This window comes from Ahaetulla prasina, chromosome 1, assembly GCF_028640845.1.
Source record: "Ahaetulla prasina isolate Xishuangbanna chromosome 1, ASM2864084v1, whole genome shotgun sequence".
Taxonomy (NCBI): domain Eukaryota; kingdom Metazoa; phylum Chordata; class Lepidosauria; order Squamata; family Colubridae; genus Ahaetulla; species Ahaetulla prasina.
Window position 1 is genome coordinate 371,958,654 of NC_080539.1, and position 16,166 is coordinate 371,974,819.

Sequence of the window (16,166 nt, forward strand, 5' to 3'; positions counted from 1 at the left end):
ACAGACAAAAGCGAACAATGGGACTTGTGCTTAAACAACAACTTTGATCAACCTAATCCTCCCTCCCGGAGAAGATTTTGGTCCAAAGCAGATTAAAAATGTAAATCCAGTGGAACAAATCTCTTTAAAGTTTAATTGTGGAGGTTCTATGTAAGCTGGAGAAGCAGGGATGGAGGAGAGCGGGATTAAACTCCGAGTTCCACTTTTGTGGGAAACATTTAATTTTTTTAAAAAAAAGCATAAAAATAAGATGTAAAAAATCTACCCTTAAAACTGTTATGTTTTGGGTGGTGGAATTATAATCCAAGTCTTTTTGTTTTATGTTTAGATTCCAACACTTTCTGTAACCAGTATTTCCAATTTGGTTGTCAAATTAGTTCCACGCACAGGTACTCCTCAATTTACGACCAACACTGGGACTGGGAGTTCCGTTGCTGGATGAGGCAGTTGTTAGATGGGTTGCACCTGATTTACAACCTTTTCTGCAGCAGTTGTTGAACGAATCCTGCTTCCCACCCTCTCGTCTGATTTGTCTCCTAGGCAGCATCTCTTTCCCTCATACCCCAAAATCATCCATACATTCCATTGCAGTCATTAAGCGAACCACCACTGTCATTAAGTGATTCCAGCTTCCTCCAATGCCTTTGCTTCTTCAAAATCCCTGGGGCAGGCCACAAATGGTAATCGCATGATCCCAGAATGCTCCAGCGGTTGTAAATGCATGTCGGTTGCCATGCGCTCTAATTTTGATCACTTGACCCTGAGGATGCTGCAGGCCAGTGCACCCGGGTGAAGGAGCTGCTCCAAGATGACCAAAGGGCCAGTCCTGTGACTACTACAGCTCTGGAATATGGGACCGACTTTCCCAACCATGTCAGCAAGCCAGCGTCAGTCAGCCCGTCCTTGTTTTCCTTCCCTCAGGTTGACCGAGTTTCTTGAGAGAAGGAACACAAAAGAGGTTTCCAGGCTGTGTGCCTGGACCAGGCGCTTTCTCTTTGGCCTCCCATCTGGAGGCCTCGGAGAAGTAAACAGGTAGGCCCGAAAGGCGGCTGAGCCTCTCCTCCCCCCAGCGGTCCACGGGATTTAAAATTATGAATTTTGTGGTCCCTGAGGTCCAAAAGTTTGGAGACCCCTGGCAATGGTGGGTTTCAAACTTTTTTACTACCAGTTTTGTCGGTATGGCTTGGTGGGTGTGGCATGGCTTGGTGGGCGTGGCAGGGGAAGGATACTGTAAAATCTCCATTCCCACCCCACTCCGGGGGAAGGATACTGCAAAATCCCCATTCCCTCCCTACTCCAGGAGAAGGATACTGTGAAATCTCCATTCCCACCCCACTCCAGGAGGATACTGCAAAATCCCCATTCCCTCCCCAATCCGTGGAAGGTTGCTGCAAAATCCTCATTTCCTCCCGATCAGCTGGGACTCGGGAGGCAGAGAATAGATGGGGATGGGCCAGTCAGAATTTTTACTAACGGTTCTCCAAACTACTCAATACTTCCGCTACCGGTTCTCCAGAACTGGTCAGAACTTGCTGAAACCCACCTCTGACCCCTGGCCTAGAGTCCCTAGGTTCCCACAAACAATCTGAGTCCAGCCCTCCTTGAATTCGGTTGACTCTTACTTAACCCCAATTTAGTGCTAACCATTAGTTGACTAGATTTTTGTGTACAGCCATGGGCAATAAATCATCTTAACTGGGAATTTGATGTGAGCTCCCAAGTCTTCACACCTGACACTTCCTCTCCAATTAAGACACCAGAGAGCAGGCACACGTTCCTCTGATGAAAACGTAACTATAAAGGGCAGGTCTGGTATGCAGTGGAAGAGACCAGCAAAATCAAAAGGGGAACCCAGATTTGATTTAACAACCCCAGCAAAAAAGGTGATAAAATCAGACGGGGCTCACTTAATGACCACATCGCTCAGTGAGGAAAGTTCTGGAATACGGGTGTCAAACATGCAGTGATTGTGATGTTTTTCCCTTTCGTGGAGCTGGGGTGGGCGTGGCCTGCGCATGACGCATCCGGCCCCTGGGCTGCCTGTACTTTCTATCATGACCTTGTCTCACCATGCCCTGCCTACCCAGAGCTTCTTAAGCAAAGCCCTGGGCCACCTTTGCAGGTAAACGTGAAACAGGACAGTGGCTCACCTTACATACGTTGTGCTGGCAAACTGTGGTGATTGGTCGAAAAACCAGCTCTTGGCAGCAGATGCACAGAAAGGTTTCCTCCACTTTGCTCAGGAATTTCTGCCGGGAGAGAGAAATAAGGTAGTTAATCCTCAGCCTCATCCTGCCTTATCCCTGACCCAGGAAATGTTCCGCTTGGCCGCCTGGCCTTGGAGAAGCCTGACTTCATGCCTCCATTACTGCAAAGAGAACTGTGTTATCCTCGTGGTGTACTATCATCTTACAACCATTTGTTTAGTGGCCGCTCGAAGTTACAGTGGCACTCAAAACCAGTGACTTACAGCAGGCCCCCTCTCTTACAACCGTTGCGGCATCTTCACAGTCACATGATCAAAATTCAGGCATTTAGCAACCAGCATTACAGGTAGTCTTTTGGCTTGCAATCACAATTGAGCCCAAAATTTGTGTTGCTAAGTTAGAATTTCTTAAGTGAATTTTCCTCATTTTACGACCTTTCTTGCCATATTTGTTAAGTGAATCACTGCAGTTGTTAAAAGTTTGTAACCCGGGCGTTAAGAGAATCTGGCTTCCCTAATGACTTTTGCTCGCCAGGTCACAAAAGGGGATCCCATGACTCTGGGATCCTGCAACCATCATAAATACATGGGGGAATCCTTGTCCTATAAGGTTGGTTGTTTCCTTGCAGACATTTCATGACCCAACTAGGTAACATCATCAGTGTTAGAAGGGAATGGGGTTTGTGGAGAGGAGGAGGAGGAGGACGAAGGGGCCCTTGGTGCTCTCTGAGCTTGGTTGTTTTCTTGGTTCAGAGCCTAATCATGTTCCCTTCAACAAAAGCCTAATCAAGGAACCACCGTATTACTAATGCAAGATTGGGTTTTCAATTCAATTGTATAGAATGTGAAGGTTGCGTGTTTGTGTTTTATTTTTATAGTTATCATGTACACTGAAGATGGCATTTAATTTCGTTGTACAAGGTGCAATGACAATAAAGTAAACTTTTAAACTAGGAACCCCACCACCACCACCAACAGGATAAGATACTCTGTATATAAACAGAGAGCAAACCTCACTTCCTTCCATCCCTGATGATGTTATCTAGCTGGGTCATGAAATGCCTGCAAGAAAACAACCAAGCTCAGAGAGCACCAAGGAACCCCACAGTTCTCCTCCTCTTCACAAACCCCACTCCCTTCTAAAACTGATGACATTACTAGTTGGGTCATGAAATGTCTGCAAGAAAACAACTCAGTTCAGAGAGCACCAAAGGTCTCACCGTTCAACCCTGAGCTACCAATATTCTCTTCCATTGGTTTTCTCCCTGAGTGCTAAATTCATTTATAGGCAATTCAGGCTCTGATGGGCTTTTGCAACAATGCTTTCAAAATCATTTCCTCTCATTGCTACAATCCCATCGTTTCATTCCACAGCACTTGAAGACCAGGTCATCTCCAAAACCAAGCACAGCAACCCGTGACCATCAGTTATGATCTCCCTACGTACCGGTCCTTCCTTCAGGGCTTCTAGTGCTTCATTCCACAACTTGGTGTTGGCTTCATCGTCTTTGATAAGAGCCTTCTGCTGGGGAGTGAGTTTGTAGACTTCAACTTTAGTTTTCTTTGGGGTAGTGGCAGGAGAGGCACAAAGGTCCGAATCGTTTCCTGGAAAAGTCCACAACCACACAGAATTTACTACATCATTCATTCATCGAAGAGGGACCACAAAAAAATGTGCAGGGAACTCAACTCAGGAAGATCATTTACCGGATTTCCTTTTCCTCTTCCCTTGAACTGGGGATTCTTCTTCTATTTTCTTGCTGTTTTCTTTATCTTTGTTTGCAACGGCTTCCAGGTACCCTTCGGGATACTAAAGCAGGGATGGTGAAAAAGTAAGTTGTGACATAACAGCTTCCTGTCAAGACCATGGATGGCTGCTCATCGCCGCCCTTTACAAGACCCACACACGCCCTCCCCTATGTACCTGCATGGTCAGGCCCAGTTTCTTCATCCTCTCTTTGCCTTCTCTGGTCCAAGGGGCTGGCTCTTCATCATCTCTCCTGAGCATGTAACGCCAAACCAAGAAGCCAGATTTCCCTGTTTCGGGCCAATATTTAACTACCTGTAAAAGGGAACAGAGAAACAGGTTTCAATCCCATAGAAACAGTTTGTTGTAGTAGTTAAGGTACCAGGCTAGAAATCAGGAGACAGTGAGTTCTAGTTCTGCCTTACGCATGAAAGCCCGCTCAATGACTTTGGGCCAATTACTGGGAGACTGGGAGTTATAATCCCCTCTTAGGCATGAAAAATGGCTAGGTGACTTTGGTCCCATCACCAGGAGACTGGGAGTTCTAGTCCCGCCTTAAGGCATGAAAGCCAACTGGGTGACTTTGGGCCAGTCCTCTGCCTTAGCCCAACCCACCTCACAGGATAGTTGTCGTCGGGAAAAGAGAAGGAAGGAGAATTAGGTGTGTACACCACCTTAGTTATTTATAAAAATAATAAAGATGGGATACAAAAAAAATATAAAATAAAATGGCCAGGCACAACACCTCTTTTCCTCAAGTTTTGGGGCCCCATTTACAAGCCAACTCAATCTTACCTTATAGATCCCATCGTAACGATTTCCATCTGTGGGGGCATATTTGCTATATCGGCCTCCCTTCATGTTCCGCACCACTCGAACTGGTTTCCCAGCTCGCCAGTCCTTGGCTTCAGCACCCTCTTTATCGTTAATCGGTGCACTGCAGTTCAGGGCCAGAGCTCTGCCAACCATGAAAAGACAATGGGATTGAAGGGTCTTTCCTGGGGACTCCGATCCTCCCTTCTACAGGTAGTCCTCCACTTACAGCTATTTATTTAACAACCCTTCAAAGTTACGACACTGAGAAAAGAGATTTACAGCCAGCAACCAATCACTCCAGCATTCCCAAGTCACATTATAAAGTGGCATTATCACATGAAAATACCACATTATAATGCCTTGGTAAGAACACACTGCATCCAGTTTTGGTTATGATATAAAAAGATGCTGAGACTCTAGAAAGAGTGCAGAGAAGAGCAACAAAAATAATTAGGAGTCTGGGGGCTAAAACATACGAAGAACAGTTGCAGAACTAAACTATGTCTAGTTTAATGAAAAGAAGGACCAGGGGAGACATGATAGCAGTCTTCCAATATCTCAGGGGCTGCCACAAAGAAGAGGGAGTCCAACTATTCTCCAAAGCACCTGAGGGTAGAACAAGAAGCAATGGGTGGAAACTAATCAAGGAGAGAAGCAACTTAGAACTAAGGAGAAATTTCCTGACAGTTAGAACAATTACTAAGTGGAACAACTTGCCTCCAAAAGTTGTGAATGCTCCAACACTGGAGGTTTTTAAGATGATTGGATAACCATTTGTCTGAAATGGTGTAGGGTTTGCTGCTTCTGCTGAGTTAGACTAGAAGACCTCCACGGTCCCTTTCAACTCTGTTACGATGAAAATATGGGTGCCTCAACTTTGGCAATTTTAAGACATGTGGACGTCAATTCCCAGGATTCCCCAGCCACCCTGGCTGGCTGGGGTATTCACGTCCACTAATTTTAAAATTTGTCAAGATAGTGATTTAGTCTAAGGTAAATATTTATAAGCTTTAGATATATAATTTATCAGCTATTGTGTTGAGTTACTTTTCATCCAGCTGCACAGTTTAATTGGAGAGCTGTATCTTACTCTGGTGGACATTCATGAACAAAGAAGAGTTATTTTTTGGCAGATGCTTTGCCAACATGCAATTTTTTCCATTTATGTGCTTTCTGAAGTGTTTGAGGCCCATACATGATTCCACAGTAATACAAGCAGATGTGCAATGACACAATACCAGGTATATGAGCACGTGAGAATAATTGCATGAGAACAGAAACCGCAAAAAGCACAAAGCAAGGTATGAAAATTTTATAGACCCTCCCTGATGCAGACAAACCACTAAGCATCCACTGAATTATAAATGCAATTCTAAAAACCGCTCGGCGATATCAGACATGTTTAGCTTCATTCGCTCCCCTTCTTTTGCAGAATTTCTTGGGGGTTTCTCCTCACCTGTTCATTTTTGTAAGTTTTTGATCGCAAGACTGTTCAGCTGTCCGCTTGTTCCCCGAAAGGTCACGGCCTCCGCTCCCCGTGTAAGTGAAAGAATTTCCATGATCCTGAAATATATTCAGATCGTTCAATTCAAGGGTGGAAAAATTCCACTCAGCCGGTCACTCGAGCACATGAATAAATTGATTTTGGCACTTAAAAAGACTTGGATCTTTGCTTGCCTGTACTAATTGGTGGGCAATAGCATGCTGCATGTGGAATGCTGAAATCTTTCTCCAACTTGGCATAATTCATGATCTGTCTGGAAAGCTGCTCCGAGTTCTTCCAAATAGGAACTTTTGCAAAGAAGCTTTTGACCCCGAGTTCTAGCTTTGCCACACCAGAGCTTCATCAATACCCGTAGTCCTTGACTTAAGGCCAATCACTTACCAACCATTCCAAGTTACAACAGACACCCCCAAAGCTGCTTACGGCCCAGTTTCAAAGTTCTTTCCTTCCTAAGGTCACACGACCACATTTTCAGTGGTCAGCAACCAATCGGCATTTATGCCCCTTTGCTCTACCCCATGGTCACATAACTGAGAATTATGGTGGTTTTCCTGAAACCGGCTTTTACTTCTGGTTTCTGGCAAAAACAAGCCCATAGCAAACAATTGGCTCGATCAACAATTGTTGGTAATCACAATGAAGTCCAGGTCCATGGTGGTCTGCTTTACAACTGTCATGACTTACAACCGTAATGCCATTCGTAACTCGAGGACTACCTCTAAATTATTTATTCTTTTTATAGCAATACAAATAAATAGCCTTTGGCCTGAACACTAGTTTATATATTTTAGAGCCAGTACAGACAATTTTATTATACATGCATAAAACCAAAAAAGATACAACATATTATATATTCCTTGCAGTCAATGGCTTTATGGCAACTTTTAGGCATTAACTGTTCACTTGTAATAAAAAAAAAATAGAAGAAGAAAAAGTGCCGCTTCCCACTTTGGAAGACTCCCCTGGTCTGACTCCCCCCAAATCAGAGCTAACTAAGCTTTCTCAACCTCAACAACTTTTAAGATGTGTAGACTTCAGACCCCAGAATTCCCCAAGCAACAGCAGCAACTGTTGTTTCAAACTTGCTCTTAGCAAGTAACCCAAGCCCTGGAATTCCATTTTACTTCTGTATTTTCTTACATTTATTTTAATCCCAATAGCGTGTTATATATGTGCACTGCTCGTTGTGTGTTACGATTGGAGCAGCATCTCAGCCCAGTAAGCAAAGGTGCACTCTTAGGCCATGCAAAGGCAGTTCTGCTTCACCTCCATACTAGAACAGACACATGATAATTGAACGCCAACTAATGCAGAGCTGAGTAGCCTTAACTTGCGAAGAAGCCCACCCGAGCCTTTAGTTATTAAATCGCTTTTTCTTGACCCAAAAAACAGTTCCAGAGTTTGACTGTACGCTAAGCAAAAGCTCAAAGGAAATGGCATTGGTTGCTAGTTTAAGAGGTGATAAAGGGAAGAAACATCAGCAGAAAAATCACAAAACCAGGTTATCTTGGGATAGTTACTTAGGGTAGGGGCTTTCAAGATGGCTCAGGGACAAATCATTCAGTTCTGTAATTAACAATTAATTGTTTGAATTAAGTCAGGGGTCAGCAAACTTAAACACTCAAAGAGCCACTTGGATCTGTTTCCTACAGGAAAAGAACACACTGGGAGCCACCCTGGGTGGGCGTGGCCAACTTGATGTCACTCACTCCCACCCAGTCACATGACCACCTAGCCACCCCTACCCAGCCACAAAACTATTTTCTATGTCTCTCTCTCCCCTCTGTGCCTCTCTCCCTCTCCCTGCTCTCCATGTATCACTCTGTATGTGTCTCTATGTCTGTGTGAGTCTCTCTCTCTCTCTCCCCCCCCCCTTTGGGTGACCGTCCTCCTCCCCACCCCTCTCCCTGGCCGGCTGTGACTGAGCCGGGAGTGTTCACACGCTACAAGGCAGCTTCGCTCCTGCACTCTCTGGCGACCATCTTCCTCACCCTCCTCTAAGGACGCCCAGGATAGCTGTGGCTGAGCCGGAACCGTGCGAATGCGCAGGTTGACCCTCCTCAACCAAGCACGAAAGCTCAGAAAAGGTGTGGGCAGCGGCTCCCTTACGGAGGGTCTCTCCATACGTGCGCACACTCCCAGCTCAGCCACAGCCGGCCAGGGGGTTACGAGAGGAGAGAGAGGAACGTGCAGGAACGAAGCTGCCCTGTACCTGCTTTCACGCCACATTTACCCGTAAAGCAGCCTTCGCTTCCTGCCGCTTTGGGCTGGAGTCCAAAAAAGAAATGAGGGGCGGTGCAAACCAATGATGGGACAGGGAGCCACGGCAGAGGGCCCAAAGAGCTGCCGACCCCTGAATTATTAAATTCAACTAATTTAATTTAACTGAAATACAAGTATCTCATTGTCCTTGGGACTTCTGGTAAAGAGAAGAGCAGCACCAAGAGATACAATAATGTCACTTACTACATCATCTTCGTATCCGCCCGCCAGGACCAAAGAATAGGCTCCATCGGTGCTCCGGCCGTGAATCCCAGCAACGTGAGGCCGGTGGACACCCGACTCACTCACCTGAAGGGATAAAGGCAAAGTCAAAGCTTTAACACATGAGGCCATCACAGTTATTCAGAATTACATGAATAAAGAAAAGAGTAACTCCCCTCATCCTTTTCATTTTAGAAACCTGATCATTTGGCACAGTGGTTAGAATCCAGTTTTGCAGGCTAACTGCACCAACTGCCAGGAGTTCGATCCTGACCAGCTCAAGCCTGACTCAGCCTTCCATCCTTCCGAAGTCGATAAAATGAGGACCCAGATTGTTGTGGGCAAGAGGCTGACTCTGTAAACTGTTCAGAAAGGGCTATAAAGTGCTATCTAACTATCTATTCCATCTACAAGATATTTTTAATTATGATTGTAAGGAAGTCGTCATGGTTGTTAAGGAAACCATGTGATCATTAAGCGAATCCAGCATATCTAATGGACATTTTTTGCCATTTTCAGCCTAGAAACGGCAAAAAAAAAAAACCATCACGAATCATGGCCACATGACTATGGGATGCTGCAACTGGTCATCGATGTGAGCCAGTTGCCAAATACGCAAATCATACATGAATACACAATCATATGATAGGGGTCTGTCTGAGAGAGAAAAAAAAAGGGGGGGACTCAAACAATTTACATAATGACACCCAGTAAAATCTACTGTACATTCTCAACGCTTCCTAGCAGCAGCATCTCACCTGGACTCTGAATTTCCACATGGTTCCCACTGGAACTCCAGGGATGGGCCCATAATGGTTTGATGGCACAATGGTACATTCCCTTGTGCGTCCCACGCATGCCATGCCCTTAAAAAGAAAAGGGGAGACGGGGCCACGTTTTAAACATGATCAATACAACCAACCCATGAATGTATTCCAAACAGTTGAATCAAGAACTGGCTAAAGTCTACCTGCACTTTTCCGAAACTTCTAATAAAGCACCCCATTGCTTAAAATAACCAGAATGAAGCCACCAGGCCTCTCAGCTGCACAGTCTTTGGCGGGAGAAATGCATCTTCACCTGTGCACAGCACTGGAGCCAGCAAACAGGCCATCCGCCCCCCTTGGTTTTAGCTTTTTAATATAATTTTTAGTTCTAATTTGTTTTATATTTAGTTTTTGGGTTTTTTTGCTTGTAAATGTTTGTAAACTACTCAGAACTGCGGTGAGATTGGCAGCCTATAAATTGTATTAATTAATGATCAATAAAACTGCAGTTTATAAGGTTGCTCTGATTAGCTTTTCTCATTATTTATATCCCACCTTAATTAGTTTTACAATTAAGTCAACATATCCAATACACCTTCCTCCTCCTATTTTCCCCACCACAGCAACAACCGTGCGGTGAATTGTTCCAAGAGAGAGCGACTGCTCAAAGCCTGCCCACCTGGCTTTCAGGCCTAAGGAGGGACTAGAACTCTTCTCGTGATTGGCCCATTTTCATGCCTAAGGAGGGACTGGAACTCAGTCTTCTGGTAACTGGCTCAAAATCACCCACATGGCTTTCATGACTAAGGGGGACTAGAACTCACAGTCTCCTGGTGATTGGCCCAAATCCCCCAGTCGATTCTCATGCCTAAGGCAGAACTAGAACTCATCATCTCCTGGTGATCGGCCCCAAAATCACCACTTGCTTTCATGGCTAAGGTGGGACTTGAACTTGCAACCTCCCACTTTTTAGTCTGCTGCCTTAACCTCTGCACTCAGGAGTTCCTCCTTCTCTCCATAAGCTTCCCAGTATTTTAATAAATTAGAAACATGCAGTATATTTTGTGCTGGCTGAGCCATATGAAGGGCATCTTTTGGCTTGCAACTAACAAGCATAACCAGGCTCCAGTTACCTTGCCCCAATCCCGCTGAGAAGACGAGTTAGCAGACGCCATCTTAGATTTCTTTTTGCTTTCTTTCAGCTTCTCACCGGCCAAAACTACCTCATTCACATCATTTCGGCATTCAGGACAATACCTAAACATTTTTTTAAAAAGAGAAAGCATTCAGTTTTTTCCTCTTTTTTTATCTGCAATACTAGAGACATACATTAAAAGCTACTTTCTTAATTTCAAATGGTGCAGGTATAATGTTCCAAGACTCCCCAAACCGTGCCAAACAGGACTGCATCCTGAAGAAAAATCCACTTTAATTCACAATAGACAACTGATCTTTCAGAAAAAAATTGTTGCAGTTTTATTTACTTAGTTATTTAAAACAGGGTGCATAGGTAGTCCTTGATTTATGGCCAGTTGCTTAGCAACCATTTGTATTTACTATGGACCCCAAAACAGGTACACCCAACCCAGATTTTGATGGCCATCCTCCCTGCGTTATGTGATTCTATTTTGGCCGTTTACAGCATCCTGCAGTCAAGTTTGTTTGTTTATGAAATTTATTGGCAGGCCCCCTTCAGGGTAATTCTAGACTGTTTACAATCATGAAAGATAAAAATTGTATCAGCTAAAAACATAAATTAATAACCAAGCTTTTACTTCTGTTTCTAATTTTGAAAAGTCCATTGGAGACTGCCTGAAAAGTCCATTGGAGACAACAAGGTCACTTAAAACCTTCCACATTCGCTTAACGTTTGCTATAACCAAGGTCGCAAAATCGGGTGCAAACCTGTGGTTTGCCTGTTCACCGCACTGAGTCCTTCGGGAGAAGGGCAGTATACAAATTAAAATATTATTATTATTATTATTATTATTATTATTATTATTATTATTATTATTATTATTATTATTTGCCGTCTTTTTCAGAGTATAAGACACACCTTAGTTTTTGGGGAGGAAAATAAGGGGAAAAAAATCTGCTTCTGCCTACCAGCATCCATTGGTATTCATCTGGCTAGCGTCCTGTCAGTGTGTGAGAGTTGAGGGCTGTTTGGAAACTGAAACAGGATTTGCTGTGTGAGCAACAAGGAGACAGCAAGGAGCCTGGGTGTGGCTTAGCCCAAGCTGCATGCTGTTCTGATCTCTGAAACTAAAGTGAAACTCGTCTCCTCTGCTTGTGTTTTGCTTGTGTTTACTACCATGTTGGAAAACCTGCTTTTGGTATTGTATATTTACTTTGTCTGTTATGTTATATATAAAGAGAAGTTACTGGATCCTGCTGAATCAGTGACTTGTGTGTGCTTTCTGGATGTGATTGCTGCTACAAACTCTGACAGTCCTTGCAGCAAATAACAGCCAGGTCAGCTTCAGCACATTATTACAGCCTGATTCAGCACAAGCAGCTGATTGGCGGGTGGATCAGCCTCCCGGAATACCCCCAAACAGCTGTTCAAGTCTGCAGGGATTGCCATAGAACATCACCTCTCCTCCATACCTTGCGTTTTTGGCTACATTGGGTGTATAAGACGCATCCAAATTTTCATCCTCTTTTGGGAGAGGGGGGGAGAAGTGTGTTTTATACTCCGAAAAATACAGTAATTATCGGCACAACTTACAACTATAATTCCAGGCTCAGTTGCGCTTGTCAGTCAAGAATGACCTGTATATTATGTAATGGGGAGGGGGTTGGGAGATGAAAAGCTTTGGATGAGGTTAATTGGATTGGAAGGGAAAATTTTATTCTATGTTTGGTTTATGTATAACAATACCTTGTGATTGACCCGGGAAGCCGGGGGGGGGGGGAGGGGGTTTTCTGGGAGGGGGGGAAAAAGGGGGGGGAAATGTTTTTGTTTTTTTAAAACTTTTTCAATTAAAAAAAAAAAGAATGACCTGTATAGTCCTGCCCATCCTGTACCAAACCATAGGAGGCTCACAATCTTGCCAATTTCCCATATTTTTTATAAAGACATTAACACAGATAAGGTGAGATAATTTACATTACTAAATTAACATTACTAATTTACTATTAATAAACAGTTCTATAGAACAGTCACACGTCTTAAGATTCATCGTAGGGTTATTTTTCTCAACCTTGGCAACTTTTAAGATGTGTGAACTTCAACTCCCAGCATATATCTGCAGCATGGCTGGCTGGAGAATTCTGGGAGTTGAAGTCCACACGTTTTAAAGTGGCAAGACATTGCTTACAAGGATTTGTTTTGACTTACCAGTCCTCATCGTCAGGTATCCTGCTAAGAGGAGGGTCAAGACAATAAATGTGGAAAGCCATGTCACACTCATCACACATGAGCTGTTTCTCAGGGTCTTGTTTCCCACCGCATATGTGGCAGGCGCACATCCGGCAGGTTTTGCTCGGGTTGTCTTTACAATGCTTGCACACAGGTCCGCTCTGTCCTAAAGTTTAAGAAAACCACACATATATCAAGGACCTCAGGAAAAACAGCCATAAGACAGAAGGTCAAAAGGGATGTGGGTTCTGAATCTCACCCAAGACACACAAATTATGACATTCATTAGTGTTAATTATGGTGATTGCAGTAGCTCAGATGGTATTTTAAAACGGTGGAAATTTTTTCAGAAAAATGTGTTATTAACATTTATTAGGTGTGATGTCTAATTAAGGCACCAGGCTAGAACCAGGAGACAGTGAGTTCTAAGACTGCCTTAGAAACCACAGCCAGGTGGGTGACTTTGGCCCAGTCAACAGAAAATGGGGAGTTGGTCCCGCCTTAGGCATGAAACCCAGCTGGGTGACTGGGGCAATGAAAGCTGGCTTGGTGACTATATTTGTAGCAAAAAGTATTACTTCTTGCAAAGCAAGACAAGTCAATTGGAAGGCAACTCACTTTTTTGGGGACTTTCTGCAGTCAGAGGAATAGCACAGCCTGGTTCTTCAATCTTGTAAATCTCGTCCACCAGAGCAATTCGGCAATCAGTCAAGATATCTCCACCATCACTGCAAAACAGGGATTAGAACAAGCTGAGCAAGAGAGGCAGCAACAATGGTGGTTTCTCCCAGCAGAATTCCTTCCTACCAATCCTGTAAATATTAACACCATATTAATGCTCCTACTTTGGATATACATGGAAATCCTTCCCTTTTGACTTCTGAGTGAGGACGTTTCTGGATTTCTCCTGTTTCCTATTTGATTATGTATGTATGTATGTATGTATGTATGTATGTATGTATGTATGTATGTATACATACAAAGATGCATGCATTTATTTATAGCCCATGTCATTGTTGAGTGATTCTAAGCAGCTTACAATATCATAAAAACAGTAACATAAAATATCAAGATTGAAAGAGGACAAAAACGTGGGTAAAATATATGAACGAAGTGGATGTGGGAACTCCTCAGTCTATTAAACCAGGGGTCCCCAACCCCCAGGCCTTAGCCCGCTACTGGGCTGTAGCCTGTTCAGAACTGGGCCATGCGACCAGCTGGCCAGCGCCTGTGTGAGTGCAACCTGACTTACATGAGCAGTGGGCCAGTTCCCCTCTTCCCCCTGCTGGGCTGCCAAGCTGTAAAGGTTGGGGACAGCAGTACTAAACCACCTCCAGAATGACAGGTCCTCACTGGGACCCCAGGCCAATCGCCAGAGCCAGGTTTTCAGGCTCTTTGGAAGCCCAAGGGAGTGGGGGGGTGTAGATCTTATCTCGAGGAGCACAATAATCTAGATGGAGGGATGCAACGGTTGTGTTTCTATCAAAACAATCTTTGCATTTCCCCCCTTTTCTCATTATTTTAAAAGCAATAAAAAGGAATAAAAGGAAAGGAAATATATCTGGGTTATATTATCCTAGACTCCAAAAGTTGGATGAACCACAAAATAACAGTTTGTTTGGAAGGCAGCTTCCAAGCAAGCTCACTTACCCTAGAACGATCTTGGCATATAATTCTTTGTAAGTCCTTGTTTCCCGCTTCTGGAGGATCTCCGCGTCGTACCAGAAGCCCCTCTCTTTTGGATCATCGGGATTATAATTCAACATGACGACATCTCCAATTTCTATCTCTTCCCATTTCAAAACCGTCCTGGCGCGAGCACGGACATTTCTGGAACTCAACTGGATGACACCGTTCTCTGGATAGCTTTATCGGGGAGAAGGAAATAAAATAAAATAAGCCATTCTACCTTTCCCAGACAATTACAGGTAGTCCTCGACTTACAAACATAATTGAGGCCAAACATTTGATTGTGAAATGAATTTCAGACGTGAACTGAAGACTTTATTATTTCAGCGCGCGGGACTAGCCTAAAAATAAAATGTTTTAACTAAATTTTAAGGGTTTTTTAATGAGTTTTTATCGTTTTTAGTGATTTGGCCATGATAATATTTAGTTTTAATTGGGGTTTTAATGCTTATTTATTATATTGTTTTTTAATATGCCTGTGAACCACCCTGAGTCCTACGGGAGATGGTGCGGTATAAAAGTATGATTAATAAATAAATAAATAAATAAATTTTGCCCCCTTTTAGGACTTTTCTTGCCACCCTTGTGAAGTGAATCACTGCAGCTGTTAAGTTAGTTAGGCGACTGTTAAGTGAATCTGGCTTCCCCATGAATTTTGCTTGTCAGGTCGCAAAAGACCCGACAAGCATCCTGGGATTCACTTGACCCCAGGATGCGGCAACTGTCATAAATATGAGTCAGTTGCCAAGTGTCTGAATTTTGATCACGTGACCATGGGGATGCTGCAACGGCCATAAATCATTTTTTCTGTGCCACTGTAACTTTGAATGGTCATTAAATGAACTGTTGTAAGTCAAGGACTCCCGATGTTACAATCAGCTAGACGTTCAGGCTGGATTTGGCATTTTAATCTTCCCAAGGACCTGGGATAGGCAGATGTGGAAGTTTGAAGATACTGTTGCAGGAGGTAAGCTATACCAAGTCAAGCCACCTTTTGAAATTGACCAATGGGGATTTGTTTTAATGCCAATGGTGAGCAGACAGGACTCTGGTAGCCTGGATGAATCTAGATCCTAATAATTTCTGCAACATCCACACCATTTTCAAAAGTAAACCTGCCTTCTGAATAAATGCTGCCACTCCAGAGATGCTAGGAAAAAATAAATACATCCCCAAATACTCACTCTTCATATTTCACGTGATACGTAATGTCCTCGTTGGGAACGGCTTCTTCCAAATTGGACTCCTCGTCACTTTCGCTCGCCTTGCTCGCCGAGTTCCCTTTCCGAGTCACTTTCACAACTTGCGCTTCGAACCAGGCTCCCATGCTCGTGTCGCGAGCATCTACCAACTCATTAATCTAAACCAGAAGCCCCAAAGCAAAACAATGATTTTTAATCAGCTAACAATATGAAAGTCAAGTCTTCAAAAATCCCACTTTCATGTGAATACAGCTTTTATATCCAGGTAGTCCTCAACTTAAGACCATAAATGAGCCCTTAATTTATGTCATTAAGTGAGGAATTTGCTAAGTGAGTTTTGCCCCATTTTACAACATGTGTTAAGTGAATCACTGCAGTTTTTAAATT

At 43.6% G+C, this 16,166-nt stretch overlaps 1 protein-coding gene across 3 annotated transcripts in view; it reads right to left on the bottom strand.

The window, feature by feature from the left end:
- UHRF1 (ubiquitin like with PHD and ring finger domains 1) overlaps positions 1-16,166 on the bottom strand; it is a 41,212-nt gene that overhangs the window by 1,384 nt on the left and 23,662 nt on the right. For all 3 annotated transcript variants that reach the window (XM_058163590.1, XM_058163593.1, XM_058163591.1), the window contains exons 4-16: positions 15,762-15,937; positions 14,539-14,754; positions 13,507-13,616; positions 12,868-13,054; positions 10,658-10,781; positions 9,516-9,623; positions 8,740-8,844; positions 6,226-6,332; positions 4,749-4,911; positions 4,131-4,268; positions 3,914-4,016; positions 3,654-3,811; positions 2,151-2,249 (exon numbers count right to left, since the gene is read on the bottom strand). In XM_058163590.1, the coding sequence (XP_058019573.1) occupies positions 2,151-2,249; positions 3,654-3,811; positions 3,914-4,016; positions 4,131-4,268; positions 4,749-4,911; positions 6,226-6,332; positions 8,740-8,844; positions 9,516-9,623; positions 10,658-10,781; positions 12,868-13,054; positions 13,507-13,616; positions 14,539-14,754; positions 15,762-15,937 (1,794 nt within the window). The remainder of the gene's footprint in view (positions 1-2,150; positions 2,250-3,653; positions 3,812-3,913; positions 4,017-4,130; positions 4,269-4,748; positions 4,912-6,225; positions 6,333-8,739; positions 8,845-9,515; positions 9,624-10,657; positions 10,782-12,867; positions 13,055-13,506; positions 13,617-14,538; positions 14,755-15,761; positions 15,938-16,166) is intronic.